The sequence below is a fragment of the Diplotaxodon limnothrissa genome, linkage group LG1 (assembly GCF_057381915.1).
Source record: "Diplotaxodon limnothrissa isolate DT_005_m linkage group LG1, D_limnothrissa_male_GT1.1, whole genome shotgun sequence".
In the NCBI taxonomy this organism is placed as follows: Eukaryota; Metazoa; Chordata; class Actinopteri; order Cichliformes; family Cichlidae; genus Diplotaxodon; species Diplotaxodon limnothrissa.
In genome coordinates, this window is record NC_140596.1 from 1,759,668 (window position 1) to 1,775,202 (window position 15,535).

Genomic DNA, 15,535 nt, shown 5'->3' on the forward strand with positions numbered 1-15,535 from the left:
CATCAGTAAGGGTGCATCTTTCATACAAACACACACTGAAGAACAGGAAGTGGAGGTGTCGATGGCAGCCAGCAGGTGGTGCTGATGAGAAATCATGTCGTGGGGTCACCGTGCCAACGTCGCAGCTACGCGCAACGATTTCCCCTCTAGTGTTCCTCTAAGAGCAGCTGGTTCTGAGGAAGGAAAAGACAGCGTGTTCAGAAAAGCTAAAGCAGACTCGTCTCAGGCACTTTCACATTCAGCACATTTCATGTCTAATCCATTGGCTTTTTGACCATTGTTGCGGGAGCACATTTGTGAGGACTCTGTGCAGGCCAGTCAACCACACCAGTCTGGCTCATCCAAGTCTTTATGGACCTGCTTTTTGCACTGGTGCGCAGTCATGTTGGAACAGGAAGTGGCCATCCCCAAACCATCCACACATAGTTGGGAGCATGAAATTGTCCAAAGTGTCTCTGATTGCTAAAGCATGAAGACTTCATTAGAAGTAGAGGGCCGAGCCCAGCTCCTGAACTCCGACCCTACACCAAACTTTACACTTGGCACAGTGCAGTCAGACCAATACCCAGCTACACATGGAGTGTACAAAGAAAGCTGAACAGCTATGTTGGCTACCACATTGGATTGCTGGTTGCAAAACACAACACAGTCATAAATGTCTCATAAAAGCATTTAAGCCTTGGTCTAATTAAAAGCTTCGTGGAATAAAGCTTTAGCTGCTTCTTAAAAGTCTCCACAGAGTCCAAACTCCGCAGTGCACTCCACAGTCCGGGTGCAACAGGATCTGAAACCAGTGTGAGGGAGTGAAAGGTTTTGATTCGATGACCTCAGGCTAAGAGTTCATTAAGGGCGAGATTTATGGGCAAAGGAGCGAATGTTCAGAAGGCCAATCCAACAAAAACGTGTCAGCGCGAGCTGGTCGCAGTGAGACTCACAGCAAACACTTTGTCTGCTCTCCAGCCGCTGGGATCAGCCACTGGTTTGGCGATGCAAGCGGCGAGGGCACAGCGGTAAGAATCCAGAGCATCCAGCGAGAAAAACTGACGCTGCAGTGGAGGGTGCATTTCCAACCACAACCTGAAGAGTAACTGGCAACAAAAACCAGGGACGGCTCCAGTCCAATTGGTGGATCTCCGACCTGGAGGCTCGTCTAATCTGCTCCTGAATGAGAGCCCCACAGCCTTTTTCCTCAATATCTTCTTAGGATTCCCTGAGGTACGGCCCACGAGTAGTGAAAAATATTCATGTGCCACAAACGGTGGCAGAGAAACTCTCTTATAACTGACCCAGTCATCAAAAAGCTGTTTGATGTGGAGCAGGGAGGAACGGTCATCAAACACAGCAGCAGAGGTAAATGCATCGTCTGCATTTATATTTGAAGGCTTCTTGAATTTGTACCAAGGATGTATAGAACAAATCTTTTCTGTTCTTTTCTATTCGTGTACAGTGTTTCCCAGTGATTTAAAACGGGTTAAAAACAACTTGGTTTGGGTTGAAACGCACACTTCCAACTGAAACTCTGTTTATCAGTTTGGATGCATAACTCGAACCTCTTTCTTGCCTCTGAGTGCTAACATCTTTTATTCCCACCTTACTGTCAGTGGTGTTCTGCATGAGATCGTTGTCAGGGTCCCCTCCCTCCGAGCCGCTCTTCTGGTCATCATCCTTCTCGTCTTTCCCCAGGTCGTCCTCTCCAGACGAGATCCTCGACAGCTTTGAGGATTTCTGAGGCAGGAAAACGAGCATCAGCAGACAAACTACACATAGTTAAAGACATTCAGCTCATAGAGCAGTTCAACCGGACAACCAAACATCAGAGCAAATATCTTTAAAAGCCTCGGATCAGGAAGGTTAAAAAAACCCAACTCACTGCAAACCCCTTTGAAACCCTACGCCAGAAACAGACATGCAATATGTAAAGTGAAAATCCACAAAGGCCAATTTCTGGAGGAAGACTGCCGAATGAATGAATGTGAGGAAATGCTCAAAGAAGTGGAAACACTTGAGGGACATCTTTGTTGGTTGTGTTGTGGAGCATACAACATAACATTAGGCTGTATGCTCCACAAAGACTTACTGCAGCCTGCAGCGGCAGGTCTGCTCAAACAACTAATTTTAATAGAAGTGATGAATCAGGTTATGAAGAGAAATGAATGAAATTCTTTGTGTGACATAACAGATACAACAGGCAGCAAAGCAAAAACAAAACTCAAAGAACAATCACAGTGACAGCCCCTCCCGGAGCCCGGTTCTGATAGAGGTCACTTCCTGTTCGTCTTCTTTCCCACTGTCACCAAGTGCTGCTCACAGGGAATCATCTCTAATTCTGCAACTATGTAACTGCGTTGTATAGTGGGGTGGCTGTAGCTCAGGTGGCAGAGCAGGTCAGCCACTAATCAGAAGGTCGGTGGTTCGATCCCAGGCTGCCTCCTGGCTGCATGCCAAATATCCTTGGCATGCAGCCCCATGTTTGCCTACTGGTGGTGGTCAGAGGGCGCCAGTGTCCGGCAGCCTCGCCTCTGTCAGTGCGCCCCAGGGCAGCTGTGGCTACAATGTAGCTGCCATCACCTGTGTGTGGATGACTGGATGTGAAAAAGCACTGTGGGGTCCTTGAGGGCTAGAAAAGCGCTATACAAATACAGGCCATTTATATAAAGTTAGATATGAGCTGAGTCAAAGTCCAGACCTGAAAACATGATTTTAGCTTTAATATGAGCTCATTTCTGTTTCTTTGTCCCCATCTGATTAACACACACACTCGTTTTCATATCTTAATGAGGACATCTCATTGACATAATGCCTAGAGATGGACTGATCCGATATTACGTATCGGTATCGGTCCGATACTGACCTAAATTACTGGATCGGATATCGGAGAAAAATAAAAAATGTAATCCGATCCATTAAATATCACGAAAGCACCTCACAAAACTTGCAACACGCCGTAACTCGCCTCAGAACGTTAGCACGTCGGAGCAGTATGCATCACGTGATAGAGCGGCTGTGGCATGCGGGACCTGTCGGTGGTCTGGATAGCATGTGGAGCTTCGCTAGCAACCCGGCATTTCATCTCCGACAAAGTTATCCCCGAGAGAAGTAAAGCAAGTGTGTAAGTCCATCTCTGAATGTTTGTAAAGCATTCCTGCGTTAAGCTTAACAAGCGATATATGGAGCGACTGCTTCTTCTTGCTGCTACTTCAATCATGAAACTGCTTAACGATCAGCTGATCGGCTTTTCTGTCGCGACTCCGTGTCTCTAGTTTGCTTTTGGCCCACTTTGCACCAGAAAGAGGAAACCAGCGGCTGAACAACAGCAGCACGTTTAAGCTTGATAAGCTGTTGTTAGAATGTATTTAATATTACTTTCTACTCGAGGATCTTTTTCTACGTAGCTGACGCTGGTAACTGTGCAGGGGCGGATCTAGCAAAGTTTAGCCAGGGGGGCCGATAGGGCATGAACAGGGAAAAGGGGCACAAAGACATACTTTTCTTTCTTATTCTCATTTAAAATGTCTAGCTTTTAATAAATAATTATCTGACAGCCAAAGTTTTAATTTGATGTAAAATGAATAGAAGTCAATTACTGTATATAGTAACTATTAAGTCTAATATATATACCCTAGTAAGCTATAGTACTTTTTCCTTTGGGAAGGTACCATCTGTGCAGTCTGCAATTTTGTTGAAGAAAGATGTTGAATCTATTTAATATTTCTTGAAAAATAATTGATTTCTGTGCATTTTTTTTCACACTGCATTAAATTAAGGTTGATTACGTCGATTAAGCATCATGAGGTGGAGCGTGAGGGGTGGTTCCCTATTTTTTATTTATTTATTTTTGTTGTTGCTGGGAGTTGGAACCCTATTAGTTAGGTTGCTTAATATTTATGCTAAGTACTCTTTAAAATACCAGAATAGGGAGGATGGTGTAGGTTTAAGTTTATTAGATTGATCAGTATTGCTGAACTATGAAATATTTTTTTTTGCATACAGGTATAACAGAATAGCTTTAGTGTAGTTGTTGTTTTAAACTTGAGTATGAACTTATACAAAATGCAGCAAGATATTTAAAAAACAGTTTTGTTGATTAAAAAACACTATATCGGATTCATATCGGTATCGGCAGATATCCAAATTTATGATATCGGTATCGGACATAAAAAAGTGGTATCGTGCCATCTCTAATAATGCCTTCTCGAGCTCCTGACCTAACCATCAAAAATGAACGCCTAATCCAAACCTTTACCCTAAACTTAACTGTAACCCTGACACTAAAACCACATTTCGAGTCTCAAACTTGTGGGGACCTGGACTAGCCTTCCAATGTGTTGTCCTCACAAAGATGTCTAAACATGTACACCACACACACACGCTGCTCCCGGGAGCGCAGCACATTCCTTCGGATGCACCACATGTGCCGTGTGTAATGGAGACCAGTTGCTAGGCAACTGTGGTTGCTAAGTGAAGAGCAGGATGCGAGTGACTTTTTCAACCTGCCTCCATTTACAGCAGCTTAAACATGACTACAGTAACACAGAGAGAGAGGGAGGGAGAGCTTTCCTCCAGAATAAAGGTCAAACAAAAGACGGAGGACGTGAAAAACACGGGGAAGGTCGGAGACGCTGCTGCGGGGGCGGCAAACATCTGGGTGAATGAAGGGCAAAAGATGAAGGTTTAGACTCATTTTGAGCAATTAAAAAAATATTTAGCCGTGAGATTCAAACGATGTCTGCGACGCGGCTTTCACGTGATCCTCTGCAGCATCCATCAGATATCAGCTGATTTTATTTCAGACGTTTGTTAACATCAACAAATCAAACATTCACGTCGCCCTGCTTCATGAAATGTTCCTCAAACAGCACAAAACCGATCATCTGTTAGGTCCCGAGCGAGTAACGTGAGTCAACACTCACCACATCACCGCGTGTGCTCACAGCGATGAAGGGAGACCGAGCTCCCTGATGTTCTTTTAAAATCCATTTAAATATCTGACCAAAGCTTTATTGTTGGGTTTGTGGAGAGCAGGAGAACGCGAGAATAATGCCGCAGACTTTAAATCTGGACGATTCATCTCAGATTTTTAGCTGAAACCTGGAGGTAGCGCCGAAACCTGCAGTTCCACTAATGTCCAGCAGAGGCTCCACAGTGAGTCACTCTCATTTAAAAACGTGTTTCCAGCCTGCTGTTGGAGCCCGTGGGAACATGTTGATTCAAGCTTTTCACACTAACAGACATATTTGACCCCAGCAGGTCAGATTACTGCGGCACAGCTGATGACCTCTCCTGCTCAAACCTGAAACAAGCAGCGTAACGAGCACAGACTCGTTTCGCACTCCCCTGTCTGCAGGACGCTACCTTGGAGCTGGCCGTCTTTTTCCGTTTGGACCCGGTCTTGTCTCCTTTCAGTTTCTCCTTGTCGTCTTCCTCCTCGACGGAGTCGCCCTCTTCGCCCTCGCTGCTGCCATCGGCGGCGTTCCCGCCCTCCTCCATCTCCGACGAGCTCTGCTGCTGGATGGCCTGCGAGCAGACAACGCTGCGTTTGATTAGTAAAGCTGAAAGGAGGATGTTTATTGTGAAAGGCTTTTCTTTGAAGCTTCAGCGCCCACTGACCTGATAGCCGGTGAACTTCACTCCGGGGTTGTTCTCAATCTCCCACAGGCCCTCGTTGAAGCCTTTCCTCTTGTTGGATTTGCCAAATTTGTCTTTGTACTCCTTGTAGGGAAGAAGATCCTTTGGACCCAAGAATGCACTGAAAAAGACGCAGAAGAAGAAGCGGACAGGTTTACTTCTGTTATCATAACTAAAAACACCCAGAGCGGCTTTACTGAATGATCTGAAGTTCATTGATGAACATGCGGCGTTTTCACGAGGCTCTGAGGAGACAATCTGGACGGCTCCATCGCCGGTTGGTGATATTTTTGATAGTTTAGTGAAAACGAAGCTCCATAAATATTTGACTTGTAGAGCGTGACGGCTGAACGTGACCACACAGTGGAGCCCGCTGCCTCTTTTGATCCTCGTCTCCTTCCCGACTCCAACCGGACCGTTATTTACAAAACAAACGTCAAGATTCATTCTTTATTTCTCAGACTTCTGAGGAGTCGCCCCCTGCTGGACACCAGAGACAATGCTAGTATCAGATCTATGTCCATCTTTTATATACAGTGTGTGTGATCATGTGTGATGAGCAGGGCTGATCTTACTGGATGAGAGCATGGATAGCACCAGACTGAAAGTAACTAAGTACATGTACTTGAGTACTTTTTGTTTCCGTGTTTAAATGTTGATCTTTTAACTCTGAACATTTGAAACTTTCAGTTCCTTCACTGTGTGGCTATTAAGCATAAATGTCCTGATATACAAAGATGACTCATCAGGGATGGAGCGGCTCTTCCAGAGATTCTAAATCCCAGGAATCTGGTTGAAACCAGGGATCTTTCAGGTGTCGAGCAACACGACGGATCCACAAATCAGAATATTTTTATTGTCCTTGTAACAAGTACAACAAAATATTGAAAATAAACAAAAACATCTGTATACGTGTTTACAGATGAAGCTACGCAGCAGTATAAAGCCAGTCTGTGTTACCTGTAAGGTCTGTGCATCATGTTCATATGCTTTCATGCTCTATATAATTACATTCTGGTATTATTTTTATTATATGCTGCAGTAAATAAACACAGACTTTAAAAACTTTCTCAGCTGGAGTTTTATTAAAGTTCTGGTGGTTTTGTTTTGAGGAAAGGTCAAAATTCCTGCAGAAAAACAGCCAGCATGTAAATAATTCAAATCATCTGGAACGTTAAAGCGAGACAAACGCCAATGAATCGATAAATCTGCTAATATCATGGATATGAGTGTACACACATTTTAACTCCTGCGCAGCCGATTTCCACGGACCGCCCTCCGTAGGAGGCCAAACGCCAGTTTGAGTTTATGCTCTGGATTTATTTCGGATCAAATATCGTGATTCCCGGCCCGTGGACCCGAGCGCTGCAGCTGCTGCTTGCCTCGTAAACACAAGCTGAAAAATAAAAAGGTGCGTACGTTTCATGGGTCCCGAAGAAGAAGATGGGGTATTTGTTGGCAGGTGGCTTGACAGCTCCTTCAGGAAGCTCATCAATCTGAAGCAGAGAGAGAAAGTGAATATTTATCAGAGCGATGACCAACCGAGGTCACAGAAGCCTGGAGAGAGGTCAGCGTGTTGGAGGAGGTAGGATGAAAACAACAACAAACTGTATTTATACAGCAGCGTAACAGTTACAGAAGCATCGTTTCTATCTGTGAGGATTTTTAACACATTCATGAGTTTCAATGAAGAAATTTCTCTTACAGGAAATACGACAGACACGAAACAGAGATAAAAACAAAACGAGCATTTGGTTATAAAACAGCGTGTTGGACTTACAAAGAGAAACGAATGAAGCAAGGCGCTGAAACTACTTATGTTTCATTAGAGAGGAGTTTCACACTACTTTAAATGATAGTTTTAAACAATTTTCAGCAGCTAAAATTAAATACATGTAGATCCAACCCCCGGTCCCCACAGCGCCTCCTGTGGGCAGTGATGATGCTTCTTTAGGCTGTCCCCACAGAGCGCCATACCCTCCCCGAGCAGGGTAATCATGATGTTGATGCTTCACAGGGCAACGGTGGAATGGACTGATTCTTATAGAGCACGTGAATGAGGCATACAACATGCCTCATTCACGTGCTCTATACATAGTGCTTTCTAACGACATCCATACTCCAATGGACGCATCGGAGAGCAAGTTCAGGTTAGTATCTTGCCCAAGGATGCTTGACATGCAGGCTGGAGGAGCCAGGGATCGAACCACCAACCTTCCAATCAGTGGGTGACCAGCTCTACCTCCTGAGCTACAGCCACCTTGAAGGTGAACTCTTCACCTGGGACTAAGGCACACAAACTCCTCCACCACGATGGGGAGGTGATTCAGAGCGTGGAGCCTCACAGGTGAGGTGTTCTGGGCATGTCGGGGGTGAGACCCTGGGGCAGACCCAGGCCACGCTGGGGAGATTATTTCTCCTTCACTCACTACATGTTAACAGACCTCTCTGCACTGATTCATGCTTGTTATTAACCTCTGTCTCTCTTTATCCTGTCTTCCTTCTCTCACCCCAACCAATCACAGCAGATGGCCCCGCCCCTCCCTGAGCCTGGTTCTGCTGGAGGTTTCTTCCTGCTAAAAGGGAGTTTTTCCTTCCCACTGTCGCCAAAGTGCTGCTCATAGGGGCTCATATGATTGTTGGGTTTTTCTCTGTATGTATTATTGTAGGGTCGACCTTACAGTATAAAGCACCTTGAGGCGACTGTTGCTGTGATTTGGTGCTGTGTAAATAAAATCTGCCGGGTGGGGAATGCCTCGGTGAGGTGGAGGAGGTGGGCGGGGAGCTTGAAGCGCTGCTGCTTAGACTGCAATGACTAGGACAAACAGCAGGAGATGGATAAACAAGTAGGGAGGATAAAAAATACAATAAATGATATGTGAGTGCTGTCAGATTAGAAACAGATGAGCTTCCTGAAAACATGCTGTGAGTAAAGTACCTGCGGTCTGAGGACACTGATGGAGAAGTCCTCCACCCAGGACCAAGAACCCATCTAACTAGAACCATTCAAAGGTATGAGGCCGTGCTGTTAGATCACAGACACTTTCGCAGGCCCCCGGGCCGTATGTTTGACACCCGTGCTTTAGAGAAACAGCCCATTGGAAGTTAGAGTGAAATGTTTTTCTCTGTGCCATTATCCATCAGCTGATCACTACTCAACCACATCGTACATTTTTAAATGTCTACCTGATACAGCCACATGTTATATGTGGTCTGATTCTTGTATAGCGAGTACTTCTGCACTCAGAGCACATTTTTCATGCTCTAACATCCATACTCTGATGGATGCACCAGATGTCAACTAGAGCAGACTGGGACTGAACCAGCAACCTTCTGATTAGTATTGCCCTGCTGCATCACCTGAGCCACAGCCACCCTTCAGTACAGTCAGAGCTTTCCAATGGGTCGGTGCTCCTCTGGCAATCCGAGTCAAACCTCTCTAAGAGGAGATGAATCCATACATGCTCTCATATATGAATCATTTCTGTGTTTAAACTTTGCTTGTGCATGGAGGAACCTCCTGCCCACTGACACACCGAGTCTGACGTGAATCAGAGCTTCTGTTGTGAAGTGACAGGAGTTTGGGTGGAGCGTGTCCCGTTCATCCACTTTTACAGTCAAATATTCCTAAACTTTAGAGGACATAACAAATGTCGCTGTGCTTCGCTGCACCTTCTGCAGGGTGGAAGCTGAAGCACTGTAGGAGCCCATCACGTCAGTAACATCCTGAACCTGCTGTCAGGATTTTATCTCACATTTTCTAAAAGAACCTTTGATAAAACCTCAAACAGCAAAACCATCCTGACAGGGTCCAAACTTTCTCTCTTAGACTTTATCTGAAACGATCAGCATCCTGCACACGGTCCCTGAGCATCACCAGGTGAGCACAGGTGTGCACAGGTGTCCACAGTCACTCCTGACTGCAGGAAAATAAATCTGCATTCGTGCATTATGTGAACGCAGTCATGTGAGGACTTGCAGGAGCCGTGGGTCACTCGTGCTGCGTGAGTGGCAGGTATACGTACAGGTATACACGAGCCGTGTTTGAAGCACGGGCTCGTTTTAGTGATGTGGGACAGCAGCGAGAAGCCGACAGAAACACGGCGCGTGAGCGAGGTTACCTGAGGTCATGTGCAGGTTTAACATCACAACCACATTAAAACACGCGCACGCACGCACGCAGTGCGAAGCTGGGAGAGAAGCGCAGTTTCGCAGAAAATGGAGCCCTGCTAAGGGCCCCGAACTCGGTGTAAGATGCCCGCACACGGACGTTGCCCGGGGCCGCAAATGCGCAGAGAAATGCGGCTCCGCTCCCGCAGCAGCGGCAGGACCGCGCGCACCGACCCCGCCTCCCGCGCTCCCAGCCCAGACTCACCCTGGCCGGCCAGTGCGGGTATCCCTTCATCTTCGCGAAAACCAAATCTCCTGCCTTGTAGTCCCGCGGCCGAGGGCGAGCCATGTCTGCGGTGGAGCTCCGAGCCTGTGCAGTCCTTCAGTGCCGCGCGGGCTCAACGACCATCGGAGTGTTTACCCGCCGCAGTCACACCGACAGAAATAATTAAAGAAAGGCGGAAAACGGGCCTGACTGACGGGGCTGCCGCTACCCTCGGAGGCGGCCGTAAACGCGGCGGGAATGGCCTACGTAAGAAGCGTAAGAAGCGCGGAGAGCCACAGCGGGGGAAAGACTCGACTTCCGGCCTTCAGAATAAAAACGGCACTGCTGCTCGAACGTCCCCAGCAAACACTTCCGGTTAAATACCCGTCAGCTGACCGGTGGCTGGAAATGTTTTTATTTTTTTAATCAACTTTATTTGATAAAGGAACAAGGTACAAGAGCAGTAGCTACCTCAGCACCATCCATCCATCCATCCATTCGCTTCCGCTTATCCTTTTCAGGGTCGCGAGGGGCGCTGGAGCCTATCCCAGCTGTCATAGGGCGAGAGGCGGGGTACACCCTGGACAGGTCGCCAGTCTGTCGCAGGGCCAACACACAGGGACAGACAACCATTCGCACTCACATTCACACCTAGTGACAATTTGGATTATCCAATTAACCTGTCCCCACAAGCTGCATGTCTTTGGACGGTGGGAGGAAGCCGGAGTACCCGGAGGGAACCCACGCAAACACGGGGAGAACATGCAAACTCCACACAGAAAGACCCCGGCCTGATGTTGGAATTGAACTCAGGACCTTCTTGCTGTGCGGCAACAGTGCTAACCACCGTGCTGCCTACCTCAGCACCACAAAGATTAAATAAAATATGTACTCTACAAAATAATTTCAGAAGCTTAACACAGAAGAAAAAATATGGATGTTGCAGGGAGAGCGAACAAAAAGCAAACAAAAAACAGAGCCTCGCATTAATTACGCCTCTGAATATTTAATTTAAGCAGACTAATAACGGCGTAATTGCTTTGTGATTAGAGGAATGTTTGATGGTGTCAGTATATTTGTCGAATTCCATCAAGAAATTGAGGAAATTTAGTTTTCTGTTAACCTTACGTTTGTGAATATGAAAAAAGATTAGTAAATTATTATTTTTTTAAATGTCTTGAGTCATGCTCAATAATCCAGGTAAGTAAATTCCCAAAAGTTGATTCTTTTCATCTGGATGTTTTCAGTGGGAGAAACGTTCATCAGAATCAGAATCAGAAAGGGTTTTATTGCCAAATGTTGAGCAGGTTTACAACATTAGGAAATTGCTGCGGTGCTTCAGTGCAAACATACTGTTATAAATTACGCTTAAATAGACATGAAAAAAATAAAAGTAAGAATAAGAATTAAGAGTGCTACGTAGAAAGATATATACATGAGTGCAGGTGGTGATCAGTGCAAACATGGAATGATGCAGTGAACACAGCGTAGGGTCATGTGTTAGTGGTGGGAACAGTCATATGGTTATTGTTCATGTGTCCAACAGCAGAGGGGAAGAAACTGTTCTTATGGTGAGAGGTTCTGGTGCGAATGGACCGGAGCCTCCTGCCTGAGGGGAGCAGGTCAAACAGACTGTGTCCAGGGTGAGAAGGGTCAGCTGAGATCTGAGCTGCACGCCGCAGTGTCCTGGAGGTGTACAGGTCATCATCATCCAGGTGACTCCTTCAGTCTCAGCTTTCCTCCAAACACTGCAGCTGGATTCTTCTTTCCATGTAAAGACGAAGATCTGGCTTTGCACACATACATAAACGAAAGTTCCTCATGAAAGTGCAATCTAACATTCTAGCTTTAACCTCTCTGCAGCTTTTTGCTTCAGGTTTCATCTTTTGGCTTTTGTGCAGCTTTGAGGAGTGTGCAAACTCTGTCTGGATTTCTCTGTGGACCTATCACAGCTCCACACTGTAACTTCCTGTTTGACATGGTTTTGGTGCATTGGCTCAGGAGCTTCGGTGAAGACGAGATGTTAGCTTCTCTTTGGTTGTAGTTTAACTGAAGCTAGTTTAAGATAAATCTGATGCTCTGCTTCTCTGGATTCAAATGCAGGCTCCACTCTGCTTTATTGATGATGTCTTTCATTCCCTCAGAGTGATCAGATTCAGGTGGACGTTAGAGGAACTGCAGTTTTGGTATTTAATTTCAGCTCTGCTGGTGTAATGGTGATTACGTCCATCTTCTATATACAGTCTGTGACTTATTTCAACTACCTTAACTGACAGGAAGTCCACCCTTCTGTTTGCAGGCATCAGGGCCTGTGTGTTAACCAGCCGAGATAGTCCTGATCAGCCAAAACACTAAAAACAATACCGGCTAAATCCATCTTTCATATAAATGTCTTTAATGTGTCCTGTTTAATGTAATACTTGCAGCCTGTTTTATGTCTGGCAGGTCTTCCTGATGTGTGGAAACTCAGAAGAATCAGAATCTTTATTGTGCTTTCGAACAATGAAAACTGTATGCAAATGTGTTCAGTACAAGTGAAAAGAAAACTTTTAAGAGACAGAAGTATATATGTACAATAAATTAAAAAAACAAAACAACAAAAAGCTGCACCTGGTTAGAGAAGGTTTATTTATTCAGTGTTTCACAGACTCCAGATGTTCATGTGAGGTTATCTGTCTGTGCGTGGAGCTGACGGTCCTTCCTCTGCATCCCAGCTGCTTCCTACAGGTGGCGTCGCTGCAGCAGATGTGGAGGCCCTGTCACACTTCTCCACCGGTTCCTTTGATACCCAGGCGCTCGCTAATATGTCGCTGACCTTCAGCCGCTGCTCCACGATGGGGTGCAGAATTCTTCGGATCAGGTCTTTAGCCTCTGGGGAAACTGGAGGATCCTTCGGAAAGTTAAAGCGGCGTTTCTTCTGAAGCTGCGCCTGCTTTTTAACGTTGGAGCAGTTAAAGGGCACCGAGCCGTACAGCATCATGTAGAGCACAACGCCCATGCTCCACACATCTGACACTTTGGGGTCGTAAGGAATACTGTGCAGAACCTCTGGGGCTGCGTACAACGACGTCCCGCAGAAGGTTCTGCTCAGCACGACCCGACCGTCCACATACGTCAGCGTCTTGCTTAAACCAAAGTCGCCCACTTTGAGGTTGTACTTTGCATCCAGGAACAGGTTTTCACATTTCAGGTCTCTATGGGCCACGTTCCTGCTGTGAAGATACTCCACTGCCCTGCACAGCTGGGAGAAAAGCTTGTGGCTGAAGCGCTCTGGTAAGGCCAGTTTGCTGTTGATGTAATTTAGGAGGTCTCCTTTGACACAGAGCTCCATCACCATGTAGACCTGCGACATGGAAGCATACAGAGAAATAAATCCAGAAATTCTCATCTAACAACACAAGCGGTGACCATCAGGTGACCCAGCGCGCTCATTTATGACCCTAATCGTATTATTTCAGCTCGCTATCATCAAACAAGCCTGATGCGTCAGAGGTGCAAGCGTGCTCCGACGCTCCACAGACAGACACCCTCATCAGGCCTCCATTATACTGACAATTCGTTATTAGATGGAGAGCGTGAAGGTCGGCGTGGACGTCTGCGTCCCTGCTAGTCTTCTGAGACTTTACATTACAAAGCATCAACTCAAAGAAGTATAAGAAGGATGAGTCTCCAGCTGTCTGTATCAGAGTGTAGGTGAGACTAAAGCAGGCGGGGAGGGTATCAGGGCCATAATTTCCATTTATTGGGTGAGAAACCATATTTTACAACTTAAATAGATAACAGAAATGGCTTCCTAATGAATCACTTGTCCCAACTAATCAGCAAAGATCACAGTTAGTGACATTTTGCTCCTGACCCACTTCCACACTCGTGGTCGTAACATCAACACTAACCGAGGTAAGCTGATGAAACCCGTCCATCAGTAGTTGGTCTAAATGTTGATCGGTGTTGTTTGTGTTGGATTTCTAGTAATTACTTGTTATTAGACATGTAGCAGATGCATCGAGTGAGCTATACTCGTGTAGCCATATTATAAACATAGAACAGTGGTGGCCAGCTTTAATAATCAAAAGTATGAGCCATGCAATAAGAATTAAAACTAATGCCTGAGATGATGAACCACGCAGGAATCCCTGCAGTTCCTCTAATGTCCAGCAGAGGCAGCAGTGAGTCAGTCCCCATAGACTCCCATATTAAAACTTTACAGCAGAAGTAACCATGTTTGCAGCCTGATACACAAACTGTTCTGATCTCTGTAGATAACTTCACCTTCAGAACAACTACAGGCAGAAGGTTTATATAACTCCCGTTTTAAAATCGTATTAAGACTTAAAGTCTGCCATTTTAGGGGCGTGGCCTCTTTGACAGACAGGTGGATGGCGACACAGGAGGCTGTAGCTGGTGGCTACAGCCTCCTGTGTCGTTATTTGCGAATCAAGAATCAGCAAATAACGGCAGTAAGAGAAGCTTTAGGTTAATTATCTTAAAATAGTTTTGGATTAAAGACACGACTTGGATTGATTATATTTTAACTCCTGTGTCTTTTGCAGTAAATACAAACTAATAAGCAGTCAGACATGTTGCATCCATGCAAAGCATCTGTGAATGTGACCGTGAGCAGACACTGGCAGGCTCTGTGAGGTTATCGTACTAACAGACTGTCCAGGAAGTCTGCGCTCCAGTTTGAGTGAAATTTGAGGATTTTATTTGGATCTTACTGAGCTCTAATTAGCTGAACACTCAGCACTCCCCCCACTCGTCCAAATCTGGTCATTTCTTGCTCCAAAACCCAAGAAGTTAAGTGTTTACTGACCAGAGGAGTCGCCCCCTGCTGGTCACTAGAATAAACCACGACCTTTACTTGTTTGTGCTGTCTTTGTAGCAGCAGAGCTCAGCGTGACGCTAAAACAGCAGAGAGCACGAATGTCTTACCGTTCCTTTGGGCGACTCAAAGATCTCGTGAGTCTTAACGATGTTGGGATGATCCAAAGTTTCCAGGACGCCTTTTTCATGAGGAAGGAACTTTTCAATGTAAACAGAGGTGCATTTACTTATGTCAGTGACTTTTATGGCGACCATTTTTTTCATCTGGGTTGAGTATGCTTTCACAACTTCACCAAACATGCCTTGTCCCAGTCTGCCCTTATACTGGTAACCACGACTCTCCATGAAGCGTTTGTCCATGGTGGCTGTGGCTGCAGAGTTAGCTGTGACTCTATGATGCCGGTTTAGTTTTCAGTGAACTGCCTTTATGACATCACTTTCTAGAACACCTGATTCTTAGAACTTTCCAGTCACATGACAGAGGAACCAAGAGCAGAAATAACAAACTTAATTATAACAGGTTGTGTTTGAGTATCGGAGGGTCTGTTTGACCTTGGGGTGGATTAGATGTGATGCCCACTGATGGGAAGACTTTTTTTTATAGCTCAAACTAAACCAACCGTCTGATGAGCAGCACGTTACTTAGACTCTTACTCCTATGGAAGCAGTCGGTGTGACGGCAGAGACTCGTGTGAAAACTTTATCGTTCAT

At 45.7% G+C, this 15,535-nt stretch overlaps 2 protein-coding genes across 2 annotated transcripts in view; both read right to left on the reverse strand.

Moving 5' to 3' along the window:
* The window catches only part of hdgfl3 (HDGF like 3), an 11,544-nt gene extending 1,315 nt beyond the window's left edge, over nt 1–10,229 (reverse strand). The window contains exons 1-6 of the mRNA XM_085351202.1: nt 10,001–10,229; nt 7,045–7,121; nt 5,608–5,746; nt 5,353–5,514; nt 1,591–1,725; nt 1–173 (exon numbers count right to left, since the gene is read on the reverse strand). The exon at nt 1–173 is cut by the window's left edge and continues 1,315 nt beyond it. Coding sequence (XP_085207328.1) covers nt 147–173; nt 1,591–1,725; nt 5,353–5,514; nt 5,608–5,746; nt 7,045–7,121; nt 10,001–10,084 — 624 coding nt within the window. The 5' untranslated portion in view covers nt 10,085–10,229 and the 3' untranslated portion in view covers nt 1–146. The remainder of the gene's footprint in view (nt 174–1,590; nt 1,726–5,352; nt 5,515–5,607; nt 5,747–7,044; nt 7,122–10,000) is intronic.
* A 2,439-nt stretch (nt 10,230–12,668) lies between these two features.
* On the reverse strand, nt 12,669–15,184 carry tssk6 (testis-specific serine kinase 6). The gene is made up of 2 exons (XM_085351019.1): nt 14,933–15,184; nt 12,669–13,343 (listed from the first exon to the last, which is right to left on the reverse strand). The coding sequence occupies exons 1-2, from the start codon at nt 15,182–15,184 to the stop codon at nt 12,669–12,671; spliced, it is 927 nt and encodes a 308-aa protein (XP_085207145.1).
* Between the last annotated feature and the right edge of the window lie 351 nt (nt 15,185–15,535).